This window comes from Camelus dromedarius, chromosome 13 (genome assembly GCF_036321535.1).
Source record: "Camelus dromedarius isolate mCamDro1 chromosome 13, mCamDro1.pat, whole genome shotgun sequence".
Taxonomy (NCBI): domain Eukaryota; kingdom Metazoa; phylum Chordata; class Mammalia; order Artiodactyla; family Camelidae; genus Camelus; species Camelus dromedarius.
In genome coordinates this window covers 61,248,897-61,274,812 of record NC_087448.1, presented here as the reverse complement: position 1 = coordinate 61,274,812, position 25,916 = coordinate 61,248,897, and the positions used below count along the sequence as shown (strand labels likewise).

At 43.2% G+C, this 25,916-nt stretch overlaps 1 protein-coding gene across 4 annotated transcripts in view; it reads right to left on the bottom strand.

Moving 5' to 3' along the window:
- Positions 1–25,916, bottom strand: part of DCLK1 (doublecortin like kinase 1) — a 295,805-nt gene that overhangs the window by 5,241 nt on the left and 264,648 nt on the right. For 2 of the 4 annotated variants that reach the window (XM_031465885.2, XM_031465884.2), the window contains exons 15-17: positions 24,696–24,776; positions 16,320–16,433; positions 10,997–11,070 (exon numbers count right to left, since the gene is read on the bottom strand). In XM_031465885.2, coding sequence (XP_031321745.1) covers positions 10,997–11,070; positions 16,320–16,433; positions 24,696–24,776 — 269 coding nt within the window. The remainder of the gene's footprint in view (positions 1–10,996; positions 11,071–16,319; positions 16,434–24,695; positions 24,777–25,916) is intronic. The other 2 variants (XM_031465883.2, XM_031465882.2) reach the window with 1 other exon arrangement.

Sequence of the window (25,916 nt, the reverse complement as noted above, 5' to 3'; positions counted from 1 at the left end):
GCTTTCTAAATGGTGAAGACTCCCAGAAATGAAAAGTGAGTTTTTTTTCTTCTTCTTTACAGAGTAAGATATTGTTCTAAAATTAGGTAACTACAGGTTAGAGGAGAGCAAGACAAAGCTCGCACTGGAACGCACCTAAGGGTCCTTGCCCTCCCTCCCTCCCCTCACTGGCACTGTCTCCATGTTTCCCTCATCTGCCCATAATTCACTCAGTTACTCCCAGTCACGCTTTTGGCTGCAGCCACTGAAATAGGCCCTTTCTTTTCTTTTTGTTAATTTTTATTATTACTATTTTATTTTGGAGGAGGGTAATTAGGTTTATTTATTTATGTTATTATTATTATTTAACAGAGGTACTGGGGATTGAACCGAGGACCACATGCATGCGAAGCACACACTCTGCCACAGAGCTGTACCCCACCCCCTTCACCACCTTGACCTAGGCCTTTTCTCCACAAATCCTGACACCGTTTAATGCAGAGGCTGGTGGCACTCACCAGCATGGATGGTCCCCTTCCCCTTAGCTTCCCCATCAGGACAATCATATTCTCCCCCTCCCTTGTCCCTTTGCCTGGACAGCCCTTGCCTGGTCCCTTTTAAGCGGTCAGTTCTGGCCACTCCTGCCTGTTTCTCAAAATGTCAGCAGCTTTTCCGTGCTGGCCTTTGCTGATGGGCCCTTGTGTTCAAACGCTCCCAGGCTTTCGGTTGTCCCGATCTCACCAGGAGCTTCACCGCAGTTATTTCTGCAAACAAAGCACGTCAGAACCCCAGATCACGTACTAAGGGCGCGATGGTTGCTTCTGGTGCAAGTACAGACTCAGCATTTAAATAGAGCTGAGAAAGCGTTCTTCGTCCAGGGCTTTGCCTTTACAGGCAGGGACAGTGAGGCCCGCAGAGCATCCCTGACTAGGAACAGAACTCAGTTCTCCTGCACAAGGTCCAGGCAACCTCTTCCCCTTCGCTCTGAAGTGTGTTGAAGCAGAACTAGATGGAGCCACTGCGCTCCAGGAGCTCAGTCCTCCTCAGTTCCCAGCCAGAGCGAGCCAGGGAGAGGACACTGACCACAGGCAGCACCAGAAGCCAAAAGACCAGGGTGAACCCATGTTGACGACCGAGAACCCTCTCAGGGGAGCACGCCAGGGTTCACCGTGTGCACAATCCCGTTCTGGGCCTGAGGACAGAGTTTCCAACCCACCAGGGGCCTCGCAATATTCCCAAAGGCTACAACGTTCAGGGCTCCCAACAGACTTGCCTCAAAGATGTTCCAAAGGGCATCACTGCCCACTGGCCTCTCTCCCCGGGCTTCTGCTCACTCTGTTTCCAGCTCTATGGACTGTGGTTCATTCAAGAACTTCTCTGCGTTCCCTGAAGCCCAGTACAGCTCTCACTATGTGTCCTGCATACAACGCAACTGACTGATGTGCCGCTCCCTGCCACGCTCCAGACTCTTTGGAGGGCAAGATCAAGTCTGGGCATCCTGCCTGTGCTCCCCACAGCTCACAGCTCACAGCAGCTACTCTCCAAACATTGTGGCTTTTGAAATAAGGGAAGGTACAACAGAGGTCACCTTATTTCCCTCCTGAGCACTCAACCTCCAGCCCATCCTGCACACAGCTGACAGGTCAATTATCCCCAGGTCCGATTTATTTACAATTCCTCATAAAGCCCAATCCTTGTCCTAACAGTCACAACGTGCCTACAATAAAAATTTCCAGCGTCTCGTTCCTGTTGCTACTCAAAATGGTCCTGGGACATCAGCAGAGCCAGAGGTTCCCATTGGCGGACAACAGCATCATCCCCTTCCTCTGCCTACGGTGAACCTCAGTTTCCCTTTGGACATACCCCGCTCCCATACTCTGTGATTCCAGTGAAGGGGACCCTACCCCCTTTCTGAGGGCATGGCAGGGGTGGCTTGTGACCCAGGAGCAAGCCTATGCTGACTGCATTCCCTAGTCCCCGAGACTGGGTCAGGATGGACGCCCGGCCCAGCTCACAGGACACAAGGAGACCTTCACCGAGACTCCACAGCTACAACAAGTCCCCACTGTGAGAGGGTGGCAGGCTTGGAGCTGCATCCCCCATCCTGGTACCCTGAAGCTCCAGGTTCAAGCCAGCACGGGGAGGCAGAGTGCAGGGATGGAAAGAGACCCCGCCCTGCTGGTGCTGAATCCATCCATCACTGAAGCCAGGCCCAATCTTTGGACCTTTCAGATTATATAAAATCATACCTTTCCTTTTTGCTTAGAGCCAGTTTGGTTTGGGTTTTCTTCACATGAGATCCAAACAGTCCTAACTGCTGTATCTCGGAATGTACTCGAATCACGCCCTCTTCTGCATCTTGGCTCAAGGTATTCGCCAACCTGCATCACCTCTCCTCCTTCTCACCCATTCACATTTATCTATTTTCCCAGATTTGATCAAATTTCACCTTCTGCATCACACTTTGTCTTTCTAAATTCCTCAGGCATGTATTGTCTTGACCAAACTTTTGACACTCACTGCACACAGGCCAATAGGTAACAACCTTTCCTGAGCATATTTCCCAAAACCTATACAAGTTCCACGATGCTAGAATCTGAACCTTTTTTGCATTTTCCAGAATGCCTAGCTGACTGTGGCACACATATTAGGGACATAGTAAATGTTTGTTAAATTAATACAGAATGTAATTATTGTAGTTGATTATGTACTTTCTAAATAACAAAAAAATAGAACTCTAAGCCAGTCTATAATACAAAAGAGTAAAAAAATTACGGTATTATGAGTTAATATTTAAGAATATGATTTATGTCTTAGATATGATCAAATGCTTACATCAGATAAAGTTAATAATCTCTTGTACTCATATATTTAGCTACTCAGTAACCATTATTGTGGTCCAGTAAGCACTGTCATATATGGTATCTTTAGAATTTTAATTGTGGCTATAAAATTAACTTGCCTCTAAAACCTCTGCAGTTCAAATTTTACAACTGAATTCTGTAGCCCCCACATGTCGTTCAGGACAGATGATCCAGCAGGGATAGAGAACATTATGTCAATGTATATTTTTTTTAAGTATTGCTATAAAAATATTTATCATCCAACTGATCATTTTCCTCACAGAAAACATTCAAAACAAAATTTTCCCTCAGAAGTGCTGTATCATAGATTTAAATCTGGGGCCTTTGAACCATTTCTGAAAGGCTGTTTTCCTCTTTTACTCATCACAAAAAATTCCCACAGATGAAGCAAATAGGGTCTCTGCTTCCTAACGCCTGTCTTTATGAAGGAAGGTCAGTCTCAGCTTTGATGGTCCGCCCAAACTCAAGGCCTCCCAACAGCCTTATTGTTTTATTAGTTACTTTGCTCACGGTGTGCTGCTGTGTTGAACCGACGTGAACGGACTTGCCGCAGAATTCCCAAGGGCTCCTCGGTAAGTTATCACTTCATTAAGAGCTCGTAAGAGAATCTGAAGCCTGCATTATCACATTTGGGTGCTAATTATCACAGGTTAGAGGTGAGCAAGCAATCTCTTGAGATTCTGAAGTTGACCAGGAATAACCAAATAGGGAGCTCTAATCTAGTTACTTAAATTACGGGCCCAATGACGATGGCTACATTGCATGTGGGGCTACAGCCAACTAGCAGTGGACTGGGGGATGCTGAGAAACAGACGGAACAACTGACCGGACAGCAGAACATAGAGACACGAATATAAATCTGTCCTGCACAGAAGGAACACTGTGTATCCCCACCTCAGACTGTAAGCCCTTGGTGATCAGTGTTCTCAGGAGCTGTGAGATGAAGTGTGAAGACCTAGGAATGGTAAAATCATGCCAGTGACCTCAGCAACTCAGGGGGCTACACACATAGCAGTTGGAGATCTCAGAGACATTCATATCCATCGTGTTTTGGTGTCTGCCATAGTACCAGGCATGCATGAATAAGAGACAGTGCTCGCCGGATCCCAAGGAAATCTGTTCCAACAAGGGACACCTCTCCTGCATTTGGCCAGTGGCTTCTTCTGTTATAATGAAATGACACTCCCCCCAACACAGTACTCAGATGATTGAAATCCTTCTTTCTGACATTAAATTTGGAAATCAGTGTAAACACCTGGGATGGATCCATCTGGCCAATCTTTGCAATGTTAGAGCAGAAACACAGCTCGAGGAGTTAGGTCGGGAATGAAGTGAGACTGTGGATTGGAGCTTTACATTGTTTCTGCCTGCCTGAGTCGCCCACGTCTGTGTGATGCGTGCCCTGTCTGGTAGCTTCAGCCTAATCCTCTTGGAAGCAGCAGCAGGGGGAAGTCAGGAGAAGTAGCTTTTGGTCCTAGCTCAGCAGATTATGCGACCTTGGACACGTTTCCGAACCACGTCGAGCCCCCATTTCCCAGGCCGTAGACTGAAGGGGACGTACAGCGCGTCACTCCTAGGGAAACGTGCACCTAGGCAATACTACGAATATGCTGAGTATCACCATCAATCTACTACGGTGGGTTATGTTTTTCTCCTAGCAAACAATAGACCTTCCAGTCTATGGATCAAAAATATTTCTGTTCTGCACTACGTGCAGGACTTGCAAGAGATGCACCTCGTTTAAGTTCCGAGGCGATGTTTTCTGTCGTGGCAGTAATTATTGGATTTAAGCAACTGCATTTTTCAGAGGCAAACGGTGACTGCTTTTGCTTTTTCGCTTTTCTTAATTTATTGCCAGCCGTCACAAACAGTCTTCATTTCATTAATAAAAGAACATTATTGTGCATGTTGCCTTTGAGCCCATCCATTATTCATACCACCTAGGAGAATGAGCCGGGGATGCAGCTGTTGGGGCATTAATCTCAGAAACCCTCTCCTTTGCTCGCCCTTACTCTGTAGGGACTGAGTTACGATTTGCTTGCCACTTTGGAAATGTTTTGCTTGCTAGTAAAATTAAACTGACACCTCGATTGATATATCCACCCTCATTTATTTTGGCTTGCTGTCATGCTTATTATGGTTCTGTTTTGTTTTGCTTTAATATCCTTTTGGGGTCTCGCCAGCAACTGCACAGTATCTGGATCTATGACACGGTAGTTCCCTAAAGCGAAGGTGACCATTTAAACGGCAAAAGGAGGCCTCCTGGAATGAAACCAGTGGCCTTGGAAGCTCCCGTCCGGGTGCCACTCTCAACGTGGCCCCCGTTTCCCTGGACGGAGCTGCTCCAGGCTTCTCCATCACACTTAAACACGAGCTCCTCCCACTGATCGGGTTCTTCACAGAATCCCACCCTGGCCCAGCTCCGCAGGGAGTTTCTGGTGGCCCTCCCATCACAGGGTTAAAATTACAGCCACCTGCTGAGCTCAGGTGTCTGGAGGGTCAGGATGGCATGCTGCCTCCGCCCCTCAGCCCCTGACTTTCTCACAGCAGAAGCTAAGCTTAGTTGCCATCTTGTTTGACCTTCATCCTACTAGTCACCTAAAGGACAAATGCAGGCATAGTTTATCTTTAAAAAAATCTATGAAAATTTGGAACTTACCAAATAAGGAGGCAAGTTAAGGGGTAACTCCTTTTATCACAAAAACTATTTTTTCAGCTTTGTCAAAGGCTTCCTCTGGGGTTGCTATGGTGGGTTGCTATCCTAGAGCCTCTCTGTGATTTGATTGTCCAAACTCTCTTTTACCACAAACTCCTAACAAGCACATTTCCTCAAAATCAAGTTTTCTCTCTACTAATGGTCCCTCCATTGGAAAGTTCATTCATTCATTAAGTTAACAGATAGTTATGAGATACCTACCACATGCCAGGCATTCCACTAAGTGGTGGTGATACAATTTTTAATAAGCCCACCAGGTGGCGCCTTTTAATTTAGAACATTTTTTCCCCCAGAACAGGTGTTGAGAAACTTTCTCTGGAAAGGCCAGTTAGTACTTTAGGCTTTGCAGGCTATATGGTTCTTTGACAGACTGCTCCACTCTGCCCCTGTAGGGCAGAAGTGGCCACGGGCAATTTATAAATGAATGAGTGTGGCTGTGTTCCAATAAAACTTTATTGATAAAAACAGGCAGTGAGCTAGATTCAGCCCACTGGCTGTAGTTTGCCAATCTCTGCCCTAGAGGTAACTTTTTAAGTTTATACTTCATCAGGATCTCAGGCTATTGATTAAGTAAAGTTTAATGCCCCGAATTTATGGATAATCTACATAAAAATTATTCAACAGTTTATCCCAATCTAAGCATCAAAAAAGTTCATAGCTCTACGTTAGTAACAAATGCTTAGATCCAGAGAGAGATCAGTTGTCACAGGAAAATCTGTCTCTTGCATGGAGTGGGTGCTCTTGAAATAATCTTTTCTGGGTTCTTCCTTTGGGCTGGGTCTGTGAAGGAGGCACTTTTGCACAGGCATCTCATTTAATCCTCACCTCAGATTTGGAAGGTTGATAATACTCTTCTCCTTTTATAGATGGGGAAACGGAAAATCAGAGAAGGACCATGTACCTTGCCCAAAGTCAACAGACAGGAAGTAGCACAGGCTGGATCCAAAACCAGGGCTTCACCAAAGCCACGGGCTCTCCATGCACCGAGCTGCCAGTCTTTAATCAGGTTTGTTTATCTCAATTTTCAAGACTTTTTAGTTTCTAGAAGTATATGTATTTGACTCATATTTGAGAATTTGACTTCAGTATATCGACATTAACACTCTTTCCTAATAGAACAACGGTGTGTCAATACTTACGATTAATCTCTTTACGATGTATTCTTTCCTACACATTAATACCCAAAAAAGTCTAAATCCTATCAGTGACCATCACGGGGGAATATATGGAGTCAAAGTAGGGCAGGAACAAATGCGTAGAAAAGAGGGCAGACGTCTTTTTAAATCATAAAGAGGGAAAGAAGTTTGGGCAGCAAGATTAAAACCAATACAATACCACAGAATTTCCAATCAATACTGAATCACTACGAATCTCAGGAAAACTTACAAAATTTCAGTTCAGTTTACCCCCATCGGTAAGTCTTAGGACACCGTGGCAATTTCTCATTTCTAAGGATAACAAGTACGTTAAGTTTTAAAAAGACAAATCTATACTGTTGGAATCCTTTCTTAAGGGGGCTCTGAAAATAAAATGAAGCAAAATAAAACCTCCAAGAGTGAGCAACCTGTTCGACTTGGTAAAACCCCACTGTGGTCTCACTAGCCTTGGGTTAGTCTCAGCCACCGTCTGTGGGACTGCGACCCAAGTGCTGCTGCCCAGCTCCTGAGACTCTTGGCTACTTGAGCATCTGGCACAGCTTCTCGGTGTTTTTCTCTATAATCCCAGTTTGAGTGGTTTTGAAGTTTAAATCTATGCCTCTTCTATATGTTAACCTTTCTGTTACCCAGGGAGGCTCCAGCCAGGATGGGGAGGCTGGTTAATCCCTTGCTAGAGCAGAGGCCTCTGCCCTTCCTTCCCGCAGCACCCGACACTCATCAGGGGCCCTTTCTCAAGGGCAGAGCAAAGCCAAGGCAACTTTCCCCAAAGCAACCTGCAGGGCATTGCAACTCGCTGTGTGCCTTTGGAACCCTCTTCCCACCATGTGGGGGATTCCTCTCTGCTTTCACGGGAACCCATCTTTCAGACCGACACCAAGTAAGATGCATCTGACTGACCCCGTTCCTTTTGTCACCCGGGCACCACAGCATTTAATAGCCTCACGAGGACTGTGCATGCGGAGGCGCGCTCTGCCTCGTTACTCACTGTTTCAGGATGGTGCCCCGTGCCCGAGTCCAATATGCACATTTGAATCACGTCACGCCTGGGAACTCAGCCCCCCTTTAGTCCTAGCCCATCTCCACATTTTATGTTATTTAGAGTTCTCAGCATATGCCTTGTTTTGATATTTGTTTTATTTAATTGGGTTCTGGCCGTTGCTTTGTCCTACATGCAGAAGATGCAGGAATTCTTCTCCACGAGTTGTTGGGCATGGCTCCTGCCACAGTGACAGCTTCACTCGGGAGAGGAAGAGATGTGTGTGAACGCATCCCCTTAGAATAAGGCTGCACTTTTAGGCGGGGGATATAACGAGATGTGAATGTTTTCCAGGGGCTTGTAGCCCAGCCATAAGAGGGTGGAATGGCCCAGGCAGCCCATTCCTGGGAGAGGGTCCCCTGGACTCGGGGACAGAAGCAAGTCTCCTGGAAAAAGAAGCCATGCAGGACGCTGCTTCCCTGGTTACAGCCTGTAAGCATTTTTCTGTTGGAGGCAGGAGAATGAAGGAGAGGAGGAGAAGCGTGGTCCCCACCATTTCTCTACCATCACCAAAAAGCCTGCTAAGAGGACCTGCCAATTCTGAGCACCCCAAAGACACGTTTCCCCAGCTTCTGCCCTGACATGAGCTACTTTACAAAATGCAAGCGCATCTCCCAAGTGTTTTGCTCAGAGCAGTGAAAACAGCCACGAGCATTTGTAAACACAACAATTGAGAGCGGGGATGTTTCGTCCGCAATGATTGTTTGTGTTCGAAAGTTGGCTGCCACCGTGGTTAGACAAATGCTCCCACTTCCGTGGAGATAAAAGGCAAGCATTTGCGATCAGTGAGGAGAGTGTGTTCGTTCCAGGGCTAAATGGCATTATAAAACTTCCTAATTAAGCATATACGCTGAGGAGTTTTTAGCATCATTTCTCCAATTTAGCTTTACATACTGGGTGCGCTGTTTAGTACACATTAACTATAAACATTGTTGTTACTGCCCCCAGCTGGAAAACAGAGCAGTTTATGTGTGGAAGAAAAAGGAGATGATCTCCCATCTGCTCCTGCCCATTATTCAGGGACATGGCATTTTGTCTGCTGATGGGAACCATCACTGGGATTTAGTCAAATGGCCTTTTTATACTTGGTTACTTTTATTAATTATTGTGTTTATTTGGTGTTTTGCACTCACCCTTAAGCCTCCAAATTGAGTAATACAATTTTCCAGAGGTTTTTTTTTTGAAATTAATTTATACGAGTAATTTGGGTTATCAAAAGTGCACAACTATAGACATATTTGATGCCTATTTTTAATTGTATATTATCTTTCCTCGTATATGTTTGCTTAATATGCCTGAGGTTAGGAGACATACAACTGAAAAAGCACGGAGCATGATGTGAGTCGATCTATATGAAGAACAAAACCAGCCAAAGCTAATGAATGCGGATAGACTCCAGGTCAGTGTTTATCCTCGGGGCTATGTGACCCTCCCCGGAAGGGCGCTGGGGGGCGGGGGTCCTCTGGGGGTGCTAGAAATGTTCTGTGCCTGAGCTGGGTGCTTGCGACAGGGGTGTGCTCAGTTTGTGAAGATTTGCTGAGACAGGCACTCACATGCATTCTTCAGAATGTATATTATCTTTCAGTAAAAAGTAAAAGGTGGATGGATCGTCTTCCATGTAAAAAAGTCAAAAAGAAGAGTCTGCACAAAGGCAGGTCATGACTGATTGGCCGCCCCCTACCCCCCAAAAAAGGTTAAAAATAAAATGGAATTCTTTCTACATCGATAAAGCTCATTTACTAGGTAAATAAAAGGCAGGGGTGCAACTCCTACATGCGGACCCATCTAGAAGATACAAATAACCTGTGTCAAACTGACTCTAAAATATTGTTTGAAGTTTGGGTATTATCATGCTTTCAGTAGACTTAGAAAGCATCATGATCTTAGATATTTGGATTCTGTGTCAAAGGTTAGACTTTTCTGCTTCCCTAAGGCCTTTGATTCTAGTGTCTAATTGTAGAAAAAAACTGAGTAATATTTGGGGGTTAAAATTGTGTTTATTTTCTTCCTTTCTCTTTTCTTTTTCTTTCTTTCTTTCTTTCTTTCTTTCTTTCTTTCTTTCTTTCTTTCTTTCTTTCTTTCTTTCTTTCTCTTTCTTTCTTTCTTTCTTTCTTTCTTCTTTCTTTCTTTCTTTTCTTTCTTTCTTTCTTCCTTTCTCTCTCTTTCTTTCTCTCTTTCTCTCTCTCTTTCTCTCTCTCTTTCTTTCAGTTTACTCTATTCCATGAAACAGCATAAGGCAGCCACTATACTACTGCAGACAGGCAAGATCATTTGGGGGAAACAAATGCCAAACCCAGTGGAATTTTTTCTTAGCAAACGCTCAGATGTGGAGCTTTACCTGGAGATCATTTCAGAAACATTAAGATGGAGAAGAAGAGTTGCCTAGGACTTCTCAGAGTTCATTTCTCAAACCATCAAAAACCATCCTGCCTGTGGAGAACTTAAAGAGACACAAACAATGCCCCTGGAAGGAAATGCCAGGGCGGCTGACTGGAATAGAAAATGATTGGATAGAATTCTTAACCCAGTTTTTAAAAAAAAAGAATCGATACCTCCCATAGTCCCTTTTGCTTGAGCAGATAAGCCAGCTAAGTGATCTGACAGTTACAAAATATCAAAAAATAAATTCATGCAATAGCTAGTACAGAAAGGGATTTCCAGGGGGAGAGAAGTAACAATCAAACAAAAACAAAACAAAACAAAAAGGTGGAGAATTGGAAAACACAAGCTTACCAACACACACAATGCATTCTATAGCTCGCTGTGCTCGGAGGAGCTTCTAGGACTAAGGTGTAAATGCATTGTTTCATCCATCTAATAAGGTCAAGGTCGGGCTTGATGATTTTAAAATGACAGTATATACGTCTAGAGAACATATACTAAGGTACTATTGTTCTCCCATTTGTTAAGGGACAGAAAAGCACTAGAAATCATTGTTTAATCAGCAACATCAGGAAAATGCTTTGACATTAACACTAAATATACTGTCCTTTTAACTGTAAGGAAAATTGATACTGAGCATGTGCAATGGAAAGAAAGCTGGCAAATGTCAGTGTGAATAATGGGTGAAAAAAAGGAATGAGGGGGTGTGGCATCTCAATCAAGATTAAAATGAAACTGATAAAGCAGCATATGGACTGGATAACAAATCAAAAGCATGTTTATCCACTGAAGAAACTGGTTAATGGAGACTGCCAGCACGTTGCCATGGAAACACTGACTGTTGAGCTGCACCATCTCATACCTTATCCAATACATTCCTGGTTGTTGGTAGTAGTCCAAAGACCCTGATCTCTTGATGGTAAACCCGTGGTCCAGCTGAGCAGAGAGAAATGGGGGCAACTCAGTGGATCGACATTGTGCTAAAGGATTACGACTCCAGACCAAGCTGATCTTCATTGACTATATATGTATATAGAGTTACGATGCCTCTTGTGCAGGGTGACTAGCTAACATCCTAGATCTGCACATGGAAAATAAAAAAGGCAAGAAAAGACACTAATCCCTCATGAATAGCTTGGAGGCCAATTTGTTAGAAAAGATTAATTTTTCAAACAAGTTTTTGAATGCACATTTAATAATATCCTCTCAATTTCAAAAGATGTACACCCCTCTTCATATTCTAAAGCAATGAAAAATGCTTTACAATAAAGTGCTGAAATCAGTGTTCGCCTCCTAAGAGAAAGCAGATTGGCCCACCCCATATCTTACCGCATCAAGCTTAAATTTGAGGGCTTCATAAATATGAAATAAAAGATGGAAAGAACTAGGTTTTAAATGCCTATAAATCACAGCAATTTGGATTTCTTTCACTAAGAGTTAATTTTCAAAAGTGGAGCTACTCTTAAAGGTGAATCAGTTACATTTACGAACCAAAAAGATATAGTATAAAACAGTAAATCTTCTCCAAGGAAATACAGAAAATAAAATGAAAAGCTTTTCACTGTATGTTAAAAATGCATATGTACAGTTACGTGCTTATGATTAACAAAAGGTACAATAAATAGAAGACAGGGTAAATTCTCAAGGTGGTTCCTCCTGGAATAAGATGTTAGCCTTTGGCTACCTAGGAATAAAAGATTCAATCCCCAAATTTGAAAAACAATAATCATGCCGTATGCCCGCTCCCCAGTTCTGCCCCTGAGAGGATGCAAGTTGACCACCTTTCTTTCTGGAGAGGCTCATGAGTGCTTTCAAGTGTGGTGCCGGCATGATGGGATGACAGTTTCCACTGCTAAATTCACAAAGGCATTTCAAAAACATGCCAAGGCACCAAGCGTTTAAAAAAACTGCTCAGGAGATTTGGTATTCTGGTTATAAACTAGGCTATGCCAAGTGTTCATGGACGACAATGTCAGATTTTAATCTTTCTTTAAAAATGTAAGTTCATTTTATTTAGGAAAAAAAAAAAATCGAAGTACAGTTGCTGTTAGGAAGACGAAGGCCTGCATTTCTGTTTCAGCCCAGGGATGGCTACTTCGTAACTAGCTCTCTATTGCCACCTACAGGCGAAGAGTCTCATAACACTGCATTCGGCAGTGCCCTGGTGCAGAGGTCTCTGGCTTTAGAAAGAAGCTTCCCACTATCACAATTATTTGCACACTGATTAGTATGGATTTGTCCAATTAGACTGAAATGCTCTATTTGCATGAGCAAAATGCAAAAGAAGGACTTGAAAGCATTAGGAAAATTATCGGTTAAAATAATAAACTGCATTAAATGAGGAAAAATAAATTGGAACTGACATCTGAGTCATCGGTTCTTCATCAAGCTGAGCAAATCTAATAAGGCCTCCCTCCCATCCCTTAGCTCTCAAGAAGTCCACCGTTAAAATGTCATCTCTAATTCCATTTTATGTCTATAAATTGCGTTTTAATAACCTTTTGTTTCCCTTCCTCTGTTCCGTTCTGGTTTCCTTTGGTTTGGTTTGGTTTGGTTTGAACGCCCCAGCTACTGGGAAAGGTAGTGGAGGGACGATGGCGTCCTTCCGAGGGGCAGAATGTTGCAGTTACAAGGACAGCGACGAGTTTCCTTCTGCCTAATCACGCCGCCTGACCTAAACGTCAGGCACCTTTTCTCCTTCGAGAGGGGCCCTAGGAGCCCGGTGAGCCTCCAGCTGGTAATTACTCTCCTCGCCAACTCGAGGACCTCAGTATAAAGTTATCATTTGTCCTTTCTTTGGTCTTCATAATGTAGGGGGTGGGAAGCAGAGAAGAAAAAAAAATGACAACATGAACAAAAAAACATTAAGGTTCGGAACCATGAATACACGTTAAACTATGTTCATGTCATAAATTACACCTGTGACGAGAGCCGATTTGTTATGACAGCATGCTCTTTTTCCTCTGTCACTTGGGGAAAGAAAAAGTGTCATGAATTCCTTTTTGAGCAGATAGTGAGGTTTTTAACGATGGAAAGAGAATTACCAGTTAAAGACTAATGACTTAACTATTGATTTCCTAAAAAGACAAGCTGATTGATACTACATGCTAAATAGTATATGTATTTTTTAATTTGAAAGGGTGTATATAATTTCCAAAAAAGCAGTCCTATTACAATGGCAATTCAAAATAAAATATATCATTTGATAGCCTCTGGGGAGAGCATACATGCCCATGGGAAAAAAATTCTGTCTGAATGAAATTTATGCTGAAATCAGTTTTTTTCCCCTATATCTATCAAATGGAAGTCGTTACAGTATTACATGAATTACAGAAATTTCCATCATGTGGGTGAATTAATAATTATATTCCATTATCAAATTGTCAAATAATCTTTATAGAACCTACCATCTATGAAGGCTATTCCTTCCATCTCTCACTTCTGTTCTGTCTTACAGCAGAACATCATTCCTTTGAAATTATGCTTTAGTTTGAATTGGAATACTATTTAAAGCCAGGGCTCCTTTAGTGTGTGATGGTCCCCTGGGTCTTAGTCTTTTAAGAATGGGAACATGGTGATGGAGTATATATTGCCTTATCCAGTGCTTATCCAGTGAAAGGTAGTTATAAAAGCAGCCAAACTGGCTGGTTTCTAACTTGCAGCCCCACTCTGCACCTGGTGACCTACCCCAGGTTCTTAGGGAGGGTGTGGACATTTATAAAGGAGAGATACACAAATGCATATATTATGGTAGATGATGCATAAATGCATATATTATGGTAGAAGATGCATAAATGCATATATTACAGCAAAAGATGCACAAATGCATACATTATGTTAGATGATGCATAAATGCATATGTTACAGTAGAAGATGATAAATGCATGCTTTTATTATAGTAGGCCAGCTTCTCCTGAAACACCCCCTGAAATTTACAGCAATATTCTCTTTCAGGTTTGAAATACCGATAGTGGTCAACATGTGAATTGTACTTCACAGTTGACAAAGCATTTTTTCAGATATTTCTCCAGAAAGTCAATTATTTCTAGTCTGAGTTGAGTTGATTACTTTTTTCCAAAACTTTGTCGTGGATAAAGAGATTAAAGAAGCATGCAACTAATGCACAACTCAGCATCGCACAGCCCATTTTACTGTCTGTAAGTGTATTACCAGTTGGTACAGTTTCCATGGAAACACATTAGTGATGAACTGAGAAACTGATAAATTAAATTGCATTCAAGATGGTCCAGTCATGATATTCAGAGGGAAAAAAAACAGTGGACCTTTAATCTTCAGATACTAACTGGGGAGTGGGGTTTTTTGTTTTTTTTTTTGAGCTCTACTTAGATGAAGTTTTAATAAACTCACATGGATTAGGTTTCAAAATTTATCCAGGTTTGATTAAAGTAGGATTTCCCCTCCAATCTGTGTTGTCTGTCTATTGGAGAATTGCCCTGAAATTCCTGCTCTTGGTCACTAGAAGACTCCCAGAACACTGTGAACAAAGCGTACTGGGCAACCAAGGCAAACTTAACCAAAGACTAATTAAAATAAAAGACCAGGAGAAACAAAAACAAACCCCAAGATGACAGAGGTGGAAAAAGCACCTCTAGCAGCTGTAAGCCCTCAGCAAGAGCAGAAAAGCAGTCCTTTTCATGGACAAGCGTGCTGGCAGTCCACTCCACAAGAAAAGGGTGGGACCAAACGTTTTGGAATAGGCTTAAGTCTTAGATGAATGATGAAAACAGAGGATAGCATGTCTGATTTTGTTAAGAAACATCATGAGACTGTTACTCTCAAAAATTCCTGACTGCATGTTAGCTGATAACAAAGAACACTGACGATCTATGAAGACATGGACTCTGTACTTCTGCACTGAATTTCCTTAGAGAGAACTAGAGAGCTGGGGGGAGGTGGGGCGAGAAGGACCACTTGCAATGTTAAATCCCCAGCAGCCCGGAGGGGGCTTGGGGAAGAGAGTGCGTTCTTTTTAGTGCTGTCAGGGTCCTCAGGAGCCGGTTACTCAGACTCACGTAACTCCCTGCTGAAAGGGTTCAACCCCAAAACAAGAAATGCAAACAGTACAAGAGCGTGCACGCATGCATTTGTGCCACCTGCACATTCTGGAAGCGCCTATCGAATATTCAGTAACCCAGATCTTGGACTGATTGTGCCGTATTTGGGTTGTCACTTATTTATCTTTAGCTTTATGTGGAGTTCTAGCACAACCGAGAAAGAAAAAGAGGAAGAAAAGCAAAACACCCGTAGAAACAGATAAATATTCAGTATTGCTGACGAGCACGACATCTGTTTAGTAGCATAAATATTTCTCAAAATTCGACAGTGTAGTGTCTAAGTTCTCGGTTTAAAGAAGAAAAACAGCTCAAGTGACTTCACATTGACTATGTTAAAATGTTCATACTCTGATAAAAGGAGGAAATTATTAAAAACTCAAGTAATCTGGGACCTGAATATATTTACTCTAGAATATGACACCAGGAAGTATAAGGTTTCATTATTTCTCTGCCCAATTTAATCTTTGCCTAGAGCTGCTATCAAATTGCATGTAGAGCATGTCTGCATGTATGGAACAGGGAAAAAAAAAAAGCCTTGTGCACCCGCATCAACAAAATGTTCCAAGACTCTCCGCTTTAAAAACAGAAATTGCTAAGGAGCAAGAAATCGTGATTTCTTTGCATGTTCACAGCAATTCAGCTTCACGAAAAATCTTTCTGGGCAAGCTTCCTGCCACGTTGTGGCTTTCGTTTGAGTCTCGTACAAAGATCGACAGTATTCCACTCTCTCTCTGCCATGTCCTCTCGGCTTTCCTGCCCTCCCAGGTCCTGGCAAAATGACAGTCTGAACTCTTTTTGCTCAGAGCCCAGAAGTTTGCATTGGCGGAGTCCAGTGTAGGGGAGGCCTTCTGCTTTCAAAAATAAATCATGAAATTACTATATCCTGCAAGACCCCCTGGAGGTGTTGGATAATGATGTGACTCCCAGCGAAATGATCAGCAAAAACGCATCTCATGTGTAAGCCCCCGACCTCCCCGCCGTGCTTTCAGTGGCCGAGCTGCCTAGAGAAATGACCCATTCTGCTGTCTCTGGGTAGGATCTCCTGCGCAATGCCTGTCTCCGAGGTGGGTTGCTTTTAGAAAGTTATAGGTGAGTATTTCAGATGCTTACTGCTATGACAGAGACGCCAGCTGCCGTGCTGTTCGGCTTGGGGCCTGTGTTGAAATGCTTCTTTATCTTTCCTGCTACTGACAGCTGATGTTCATTTTCTGGGAGACCATCATCCTGGAGGAGAAAAAAAAAAAAGAAATAAAATAGGAGAAAAGGACCAAAAAAAAAATGAGATAAATGGAAAATGAGGCCAAGATATTCCAGGAAAAGGCAGTGATCTTAAAATTCAGAACATTTCAGGAAGAAACAGACCAACATCTTCTCATTAAATGTTGTTCTTGGAAGTCCTGATCCAAGGGCGCCTTCATTTCCCCTTTTGCTCTAAAACTAATTTGTGGTGTCATCTCAACCTCAGAGTTTTGTCCCTAAGTAAAATATGTTTTTTAAATATCTAATAAAATTGATTTCAGCTCTAGAGACATACGTCAAAGAGCAAGTTAATCTGGACAACTACCCCCCCTCCAAAATCAATATAAACATTTTTTTTTCCCCTAACCCAAGCGTTTTATCCTCTTAAGCCCATCATTCAGATCCAAAGCCAAGGAAACTGACAGATCTGGGCTCACGCAGGAGCCGGTAAATAAACTCGGGCTGGCTCTACAGCTACTCAATCTGTCACTCTATAATCCCAGACAAGCTTCCACATAGAAAGTTCTCCCTTAAGCTTCTTGTTTTGGGAATTGAACCCAAGACCTCATGCACGCTAAGCATGCACACCACCACTGAGCTATTACCCTCCCCTCCTTCCCTTAAATTTAAGTCTTCCTTGTGGCCTTCAGATCATCTCTTTTTATGACATACTTGGCATTGCAGCTCATTTTCATTAAGGCATCTGTTCTCCACTGGAGCCATCTATGATGGAGGCTGGAGGAGATTTCCCTCCTTCGCTAAATACTGTTAGAATAACCATAACCAGAGTCCAGAGCAGGTGCCACCACTTACTAGTGCGCGATGAAGAGACTGAGCGATCCTTGAAGACAGACTGTCCGCTATAGAACCCCCACGTCTTAGCATGTACCTTGGCACACAGTAGATGCTTAACAAATATTTGTGGGATGAATGGATAATCAAGTGTTTGTTACTGTCTGTTTAACCCAAAATTCCTGACAAGATTTCAATGCCATCTGTCATTTTCCTTCTCGCCTTCCTCCCCATCATTTTGCACGGAATTTCTTGGCTCCCCCCAGGAAAACAGAGGTGCTGCTTTCCAAGTGCCGCATGCTGGCTCTTTTACATAACCTGGTCTCTCCACCTGGGATTCACTCCTTTTTTCAGCCTCAGGCTACTCATTTCTGCAGCCGATATTAACTGCATGTCTGCCGCGGCCTAGGCACTACAGTAAGTGACGGGGAAGTAACAGCGACCAAAAACAGGCACAGGCTTCCCTCTTCTGACCCCTGTGGTCTCTCTTTTTCTTCATAACTTGGGTCCAAATCATCTGTTCCCATTTTCCTGCTATTAAGCATAATCTGTTATAATGGTTCCTTTATAAACTCCTAATGCTTTTTCATTATATATTTTTGCACTATTTATATTCTTTTTGGTGTTAGAAGATTTTGCATATATGTTATATATATAAATGTATATATGCGTATACATCTCAACTCCTGCCCTTTTGTACCACATCTCCCACGTGTCTGCAATCTTTAATATAAACACTTGGTTCAGTGCCCTACGCACAGTGGATGCTCAGTTTACGATATTCTTGGGCTGATTTATTAATGGCTAGAAGAAGGAACAATTATTATGCTACTAACTCACATCTGAAACCAAATCTAGAGGATGGAGGCTTTCCAATGATGCAGAGTGAACTGAAAATTTTTTTTTTAATTCTGTATTGAGAGAAATAAAATGAAGGTCTGTTAGGGTAGCATGGGATGATACTTGGGGAGAGAATGGAAACAGCGTTGTCTGAAGTGCCTACTACGTGCAGGACTACGTCGGGGAGGGCAGAGTGGGGAGAGGAAATGATCGCTGTCCACCAGACCCTTGCAGGCTAACTGGCGGACAAGGTAGGCACACACCAGGTCAAATGACAAACAGGCCAAGAAGATAAGAAAGAGCCATCGCCAGGCAGTGGGCTGTGTGGCTCAGCTAGAAACACCGAAGGAGCTCAGAAGAGAGGACATATTTTCAGTGAGTGTGGACGTCATGAGGGATAAGGGATTCCACCTGGTCCTCCTGGAAGGGAACAGACGGACAGGTAGAGAGGAGGACAGGCAATGTTTCGGTGCACGGATGTGTGCCAGTGGGAAGCCACGAGGCATGTTTGCCAACAATGGGTCAACCACTGGGAGAGCGATGGAAGAAAAAGCTGGAAAACAGGGAAAGACAGGCCACAGTGAAGTCCCCTGAAGATCTGGAGATTGAAGCCTTACTCTCAATTAGGAATAAAGCAATGCTTTCTAATAAGAGGGTGTAAGTGCAGGAAGTGTAGAGGACCACTCTCCTCCCTTCATCCAGGTCCCAATGATACAAGCGGAAGAGAAGTGTGATGAGAATCAGAGAATTAGGGTTAGACAGGCTAGAGTTTTCAACACAAGGGCAAATTCAGTGGTGTGTGCACAACTTGTGAATGAAACAGCAGCCCTTGGAATCTACACTAGAACCTGGGGAGGATTTAAACACTGGGCAAGGGATGGAATGATGTGCCTTTAATGAAGGTATCACAATTTGGGGTTCTGCTGGAAGGAAAGGGGGCAGCCTGATACAGTGGTGCCCCACTGCGCCTCACGCCCCAAAGTACACATACACTTCTAGAGTTCTATTAAGGCTACCTAAGGCAAAAAGATCTGTATGAGCTTCAGGTTATAAAATAGGAGAGAAAGGGTGAGGACGGGAGCAAAGCTGAAAGAGAAAGGTGGGAAGGGAGGAAGGCGCCCAAGAGTTAACCATTATGCGGCCTGGTGCTAACGTTCTACATCTTCTTCATCCTCAGATCATCTTCTACAATATGTGTTGTTAGTCCCATTCTGAACATGAGCAAACTGAGGTTCTACAAAGTTACATAATTTGCTGTAGGTCACAGGGCTAGAAGGTGGCTGAGTCAGGCGTGCACCAGGTTGGAACCCTGTGGTCCGCCCACCACACCACGTTGCACTGTCAAGGGCACTGAAGGGCACTGAGGGCAGGGCGTTGGCTACAAAAAGAGGTCCAGGAGTGTTCAGTGGAATGACTCAGGGAGTCATCTTTTCCATGATGAAAGGAGCACAATGGTCAGGAGGAAGGAGGACTGAACTAGGGGCTGAAAAAAACCAAGAGACTATTTGGACAAGCCCTGATGGAGCCCAGGAAGCATTTGGATGGAGGTCATTCAAAGGGATGCTGAGCACCTCCGGGGGTCCAGAGGGATGTAGTGAGAAATTAGAAGCTTCTATGCCCCGGAAAGACTGGGCAGCCACTCATCTGGGATGTCAGAATGTGCCGTGTTAGGGCCAGGACTCTCGCATCCTGCGTGGAGCAGCAGGCAGTGCTGGACGGCTGGGCTGACCCTGGGTGCCGGGAAGGTGCTCTGGGTTGTGGGGTGGGCTCTGACTGGTGGGTCCAGATGCAGAGAAAACAAATAATAGGGATTCCATACAGGCAGCCCCTCCTTCACTTCCCGAGGGAGATTCATCCCCTGCTGCACAATCGCTTCTCTTTCTCACTTCCCCACGACTGCCGTTTTGGCCAGAAATTTCTTCACCTGGCTTTTTTCTCCCTGCCAGTTTTCCAGCTTCTCACCACCCTCACAATGGACTCTGTTACCATTTCCCAGCTCTGTCCTGGTCCTAATCTCCTGTCAAGACTCCTAGCAACTCTTTCAAACGTTGGGGCCTGGGGGTTCAGGCCTCCAGCTTTAAATTCGAGTGAAGGTTTCAGCTTCCCTTGGGTTATTAGTTCACGCTGAAGCAATGAAAGTAGTGAAACAAGTTGTCAGAGAGGCTTCTGACTTCATAAATCTTAAAACATTTCAGGATTTTTTCCCCCAATGAAATAGGGTGTCTCAGCTAGAGAAGGTAAAACACACGCACACCCGAGTGCACACACTGACACACACACACACATACACACACACACACACCCCAGCAACTGAAATGTCTGCAGAATCTCTGTCTCAGTTTTGAAGGCTCTGAGCATAATTGGATTAAAAGACATGGCTTTACGGAGACCTAATCTGTACCTAAGGCTGACAGAATGGCGGATGAGATTTAGCTAACGTACTGTCTTGCATCAATAAAATAAATAGGGCCATGAAAAACACACATTTTTATATATACATCTTCATCGCCATTATTCCGAATAGACTATGTGCCAAAAATGTGCTGTGAATTTTCTAAACGTGACACACCTGGCAGTACGTCACACGTAGTTACAGCCTTATTACCACACGCTCTGGTATGGAGGCTCTGGGAGTACTTTCTGAAGTCTGACACGGGCTGGTTGTAGTTTGAGGTTCGTGGGTTTTGATTTAGAAATTCCCATCCGCCACTTGGCAGAGCATTGCAACCGACAAGAACAAAATTAGTTTGCAAAATGGAAAATGAACTCTCCCAGCTGTCTGTAGGAGACCCAGCCTCCTGGTCTCCATTCCTCTAGCGGATGGATGTCGGGGAGGAGCTGTGGGGAGGGGTATGAAGCTGGGACGTGAGGTCACTCAGTAGAGTGAATTCCTCTCTTTCCTTGGGGAAACCGCTCCAGGGGTCATGCTTTTAGAAAATCCTCCTTCCTTCATGGAGTTTTGTTTTTGAATCATGGACCTGGATTTCAGTCTATGCATTGCCCGACTCTAGTGTTAATACTATCTGTAAATTTATGAGAAGCATGGCAGTCTTGAGCAGTTCACTACCGGAATATTCTGATTTCGTTTAAAACGATTTGAACAATCCCAAGAACATTAGAAGGCTCTTCACCAGCAGTTCCATTCCACAACCCAGTGCGCGGCCCCTCGCCTCCAGTTAACCATCCCCAGCTGTACGACATCCCAGGATTTCTGACTCCCTTAGCTTGGCCCTGTGTATCCTCCACGCCTACAATTCACACTGCACTCGGGGAGAACATGTGAAGCAAATTAACGTCTCCCTTGGAGAATGGACAGGATAAGATGCCCAAACGGAGAGTGGAATTCCATGTCGTCATTTACGATTTATGAACCCAGATAAGTAGTTTCATTTATCATTACAGTAGCATTGCAGGGTGCTCTTAATTGCTCACAACTATTAGACGGATGCTTATATATTTTTGTATGGGTAGCATTGATTTTTAAGAGCATGGAATAAAAAAAACATTATCCAGGCTCTTGCTTTTTCTTCTTCATCTTGTTCTTTTTTTTCCTTTTTGAGTATCTTGGCTTAGTAGTATCTTTTCAAAAGAGTGTGTAAGTAAGAAAAAGGAAGTAAAATAAAATGTAAAGGCCAAGAAGGTGACAGGTAGTTGTGAATCAACTAAACACCTACACTTGACTTATTTAAGCCCATCCTTTCCGCTAGGACAGAGGATCTCAGTCTTGGTCTCACATTATAATCACTGAGGAGCTTTAGATGCCAATGCAGATCAGTATCAGAATTGGGGGGGGGGGGCCTAGGCGTTAGAGACTTTTCTGAGCCTCAGTTTCCTCATCAGGAAAATAATTAAAGGTAAAACACAGATCCATAGAATTACAGCATTGAGACGGACCTTTATCCTATGGTATGAGGGAAATAACATGGGATAAGGTAGGTCAACACTTTGAAAATAAAATCCAACAATAGTAATATATTGGAGATACTGACAATTTAATCCTAATTACGAAAAAGAAAAAATCTTGGAAATGTCATTTAAGCCTCTGAACTTAGTCACTAACCTACGTTTTCTACCAACAAGGTGTCCATTTGGGAAGACAGTGACAACCTTCTCCATAACCCCTGGAATGATCCAGATATATTATGGTCTATTCCATTCTCATAGAATATGTGCCTGAATCATATGGTTCCCCACTAGATGAGAAATAAGGTAAATAAATTTGGCTAGGGCAATTCCTGTCGGTATTTTGTGGCTGCTTTAAAGGAAATAGCTGCTACGTTGGAGAACACCACAAGCTGACCACATTATCTACATGGAGTCTGGAGCACACAAACAGGGTCATTTTTTTGGATGAAGGGGTTTCCGCCTTAATCAAGTATCAATTTGTACTTTATCAGCACGTAGCAACGGATGATAGAGCCTTGCTCAGACTCACACTGGCCAAATATTTATCATGTACTTGTGGAGTTTCAGCAATTAAGATTCTCTCACTCACACTCCTCAAATATAAAATCCTCTCTCCATCCTCATAACCTGAGAGGCTGATTCTACTGTGTCCATTTCACAGACAGGTTCAATGAGGTGAAGTGATTGTCTCGAGGTGACACAGGCAGGTGAGCTGGTGCTGCTTCCGGGAGTCTCCATCCCTCTCCGCACACCTGGCTGCACACTGATGCAGCCTGTGTCTACCTGGCTCACTGGAAGCATCCAATGAGAGGCCTCGCTCGTGGCTCTTCCGGTAACAGAGCAGAGGTCCAAGACACCACGGAGGATGGTGGGATTTGCACCCAGAGTGTATTAAAAAAAAAGAAAGAAAGAAAGAAAGAAATGGGAGCGTAGAGGAAACACCTGGAGGAAGGTTAAAACAAGTGAATTGGCTGACTAGGTTTTTCGATTCTGCTGCCCTCACGCTCTGCCCTCTGTTTCATAAGAGACTGCCTTTTCAATTCCAAGTGCACCAGGAGAAAAGGGCACCGTATAAGCAATAGAGAAAATTAGGACAAATGGGAGTGCGAGAAGGGCTCTCTGACGACTTCCTTAGGGCTCATGCAATTATTATTAGTTTTTCACCCCTTAGGTAGTGTCCTCTGCAGTGATCAGCTATAATTTGATCTCCAAATGCAAAATGTCTTGTTAACTGGGCTTCCTTTTAAATTCCTAATTTATTGGCTTTGATTGTTTGGTTGTTCATTTGCTGCACTCGGAGACCTCGACAAATACTAAATGCCGGCTGGGAAAGCTTAGAGACTTTTTTTTTTTTCACTTATTAGAGACAAAGGAAATAAGAAGTTTTCTGATTTAGTTACTACATAATTTCAAAAGTTAAACAATCACTTTTATATGTTAAGTTTTTTTAAGTTTTTTTTTTTTTTGCTAAAATCAGTGTATTTTTTTTCCCTTAGAATCTAAGGTATGTAAGAGTTATATTAAAGGGTATTTAAATTTTTAAATCTCTTAGATTATGCCCTAAATGTTATCCTTGCTTTTAGGAAACATTTTTAGGGACTCTCAGGGGAAAAACTAAAATGACAGCAGAAGTCCAAGGCCCAGAGGGAGCCTCGGCTAAGTGAGACCATGTGTTAACAAGTGTACAAAGCTGGTTGAGAAGGAAGAACGTTACCACTGAGACATGTAGACGCTGCCCTAAGAAAACGAACAGCCCAGTTATTCAAAGGGACAGCCAGAAGTCTTCTTAACTTTGTTTCTCTGCCCGACTGAGCTGGGAGTTACCTTCCAGCAAGTATCCATGCCCTGCCTGAGCTGCTTCTGCACATGTCAGTAGGGGTTACGTCAGTCCCCGGTTATAGTTCTCTTACTACATAGACACAATCAGTTCATGTACGTGAGGCGGTTACAGCAGTCCCGGGTGGACACTGTAAGTTAACCACTCTGTAAGTATTTTTATTATTATTATTATTATTATTATTATTATTATTATTATTATTATTATTATTATTAAAAACAAAGTCTTATCAGCTACAGAGACATAGACGTAGGGTCAAAAATAATGACCTCTCAGGAGAATTCTTTCATAGCTAAAGAAATGTCCTTAGAGCCTTGCACTCAGACAGCAGCAGCAGCGTCTGGGAACTTTCAGAAACGCAGCCCCTCACGTCTGCTGCGTTACTGATCTGCATTTGAGTAAGATCCCCAGGTGACGGGTGAGCTGTTCAGGTTTGAGAATTGCTGCACCGGGGAACTCCCAGGCTTATTCAGAGGCCCCTGGACCTGTATGCTTGGTAGAAACGGTGCAAAAGCAGCACAGACTCAGAAAACTTACTCTGTCTCATTGATGTATTTAGCCCTAACCTGGACCACGGAATGGAGGTTGCGGGGGTAGGGGGTGGCGACCACGTGTGCCTTCCCAGTAGGAGGCAGTCCCATCTCAATCAAATGAAATGCTTTGTGCAAGGGACCATGAGAACACATGTCAGCACAGATACATCAGAGGCTCCCGTGGAACGAGTCTGAGATCCCAGAACTGTTCTGGCATGTTTGAGGGGGAGGAACAGACATAAGCACAACACTTTAAAAAGGAGGGGACATCATTAAGAAAGCTGCAGTTTTAACAAGGAATGTTGGGAGTAAACACCAGGAAAGGAGGAAGTCACTTACATTAACCCAGGGATGTTCAAGGACCTGCACAGCTGAAAATCGCTGATCAACATCCACCAACAGCATCATGGTAATGAGCTCCTGTGAAAGGAAACATGCGATGCCATTTGTGTCTAACATTTAAGGTAAAAATCAGGGTGTTTTCAGGCACAGAAGCTCTCTTAGTTTGGAAAAGCATTTGCCAAAGCTCTAAATCTTAACTGTATCAACTCAGCTTACCTATAGCTACCTAACACCTTTTAAAGGAAAGGTGAATATTTGGAATTATAAATATATAGCTTGCCATTGAAAGAAAAAATAAAAAATAAAATTAATATTAAAATCAAATTCATAAAAATGTTTTAGTAGAAAATAAAGTACACAGTTAAAGAATTAATATTCCTTTCTTTGTCTAGAATTTTGCACTTTACAGATTTCTGAATTACTTTAATATAGAAATCACATTTTAAAAACACTTTAAGTTTTCACTTTAGCATCTGAAAGGAGAAATGGATTTTTTTTCCCTTCTAACTGCAAGGTTTGAAAGAAAGGAACGAAGAAAGACATATAGAATTGTCAACAGCTAGTTGGTAACAGAAATAATTCTTTAGTAGCCAAAAAGTTCAAAGGAAATCTGTTAAAAATGCATTCAAAAATGTCCAGCTCAATCAATAAAAATAAAATAGCATCATTAAGCAGCAAATGATTTAATGATTCTGAAATTAACGAAACTTCTCTATAAGCTCAAATTTATTTGCACCAGGAAAGCACAGCTTGAGTTTTAATGATGAGTGTGTCATACATTTGTCTACTTTGGATTAGAAGTTTCCATGTAAGAAAAGGGTTAGATATGTGTCACCTGCCCCCTTCCATGCACAGGCTCTGAGTGCTGCTCCGTGATGGTAATGATTGGTTTCCAATGACGCAGAGATTCTACCTCCACTTTCTCACTTGGTCCAGGATTTAATTAAAGCAACTGTCATGTGTGATGCCCTCTGCAGGACGCCATGGGGGTGAAGGGACGGTCCTATCTGTTACTGACTTGGAGCTCTCCCATTATGCAGTGATAGCGCTGAGATCTGGACAGGGTCCTGAAGAGCCTGGTGAGAACCCCACCCCTGCAGCTGTGTCACCCTCTCCTTTCACCTGTGTGGCTTTTCTTGGATACTCCTCTCAATTTCCCACATTCTCCTATGTCCAGAGGTTGATTACTGGACAGTTGGAAAAAATGAGAGATTTGGT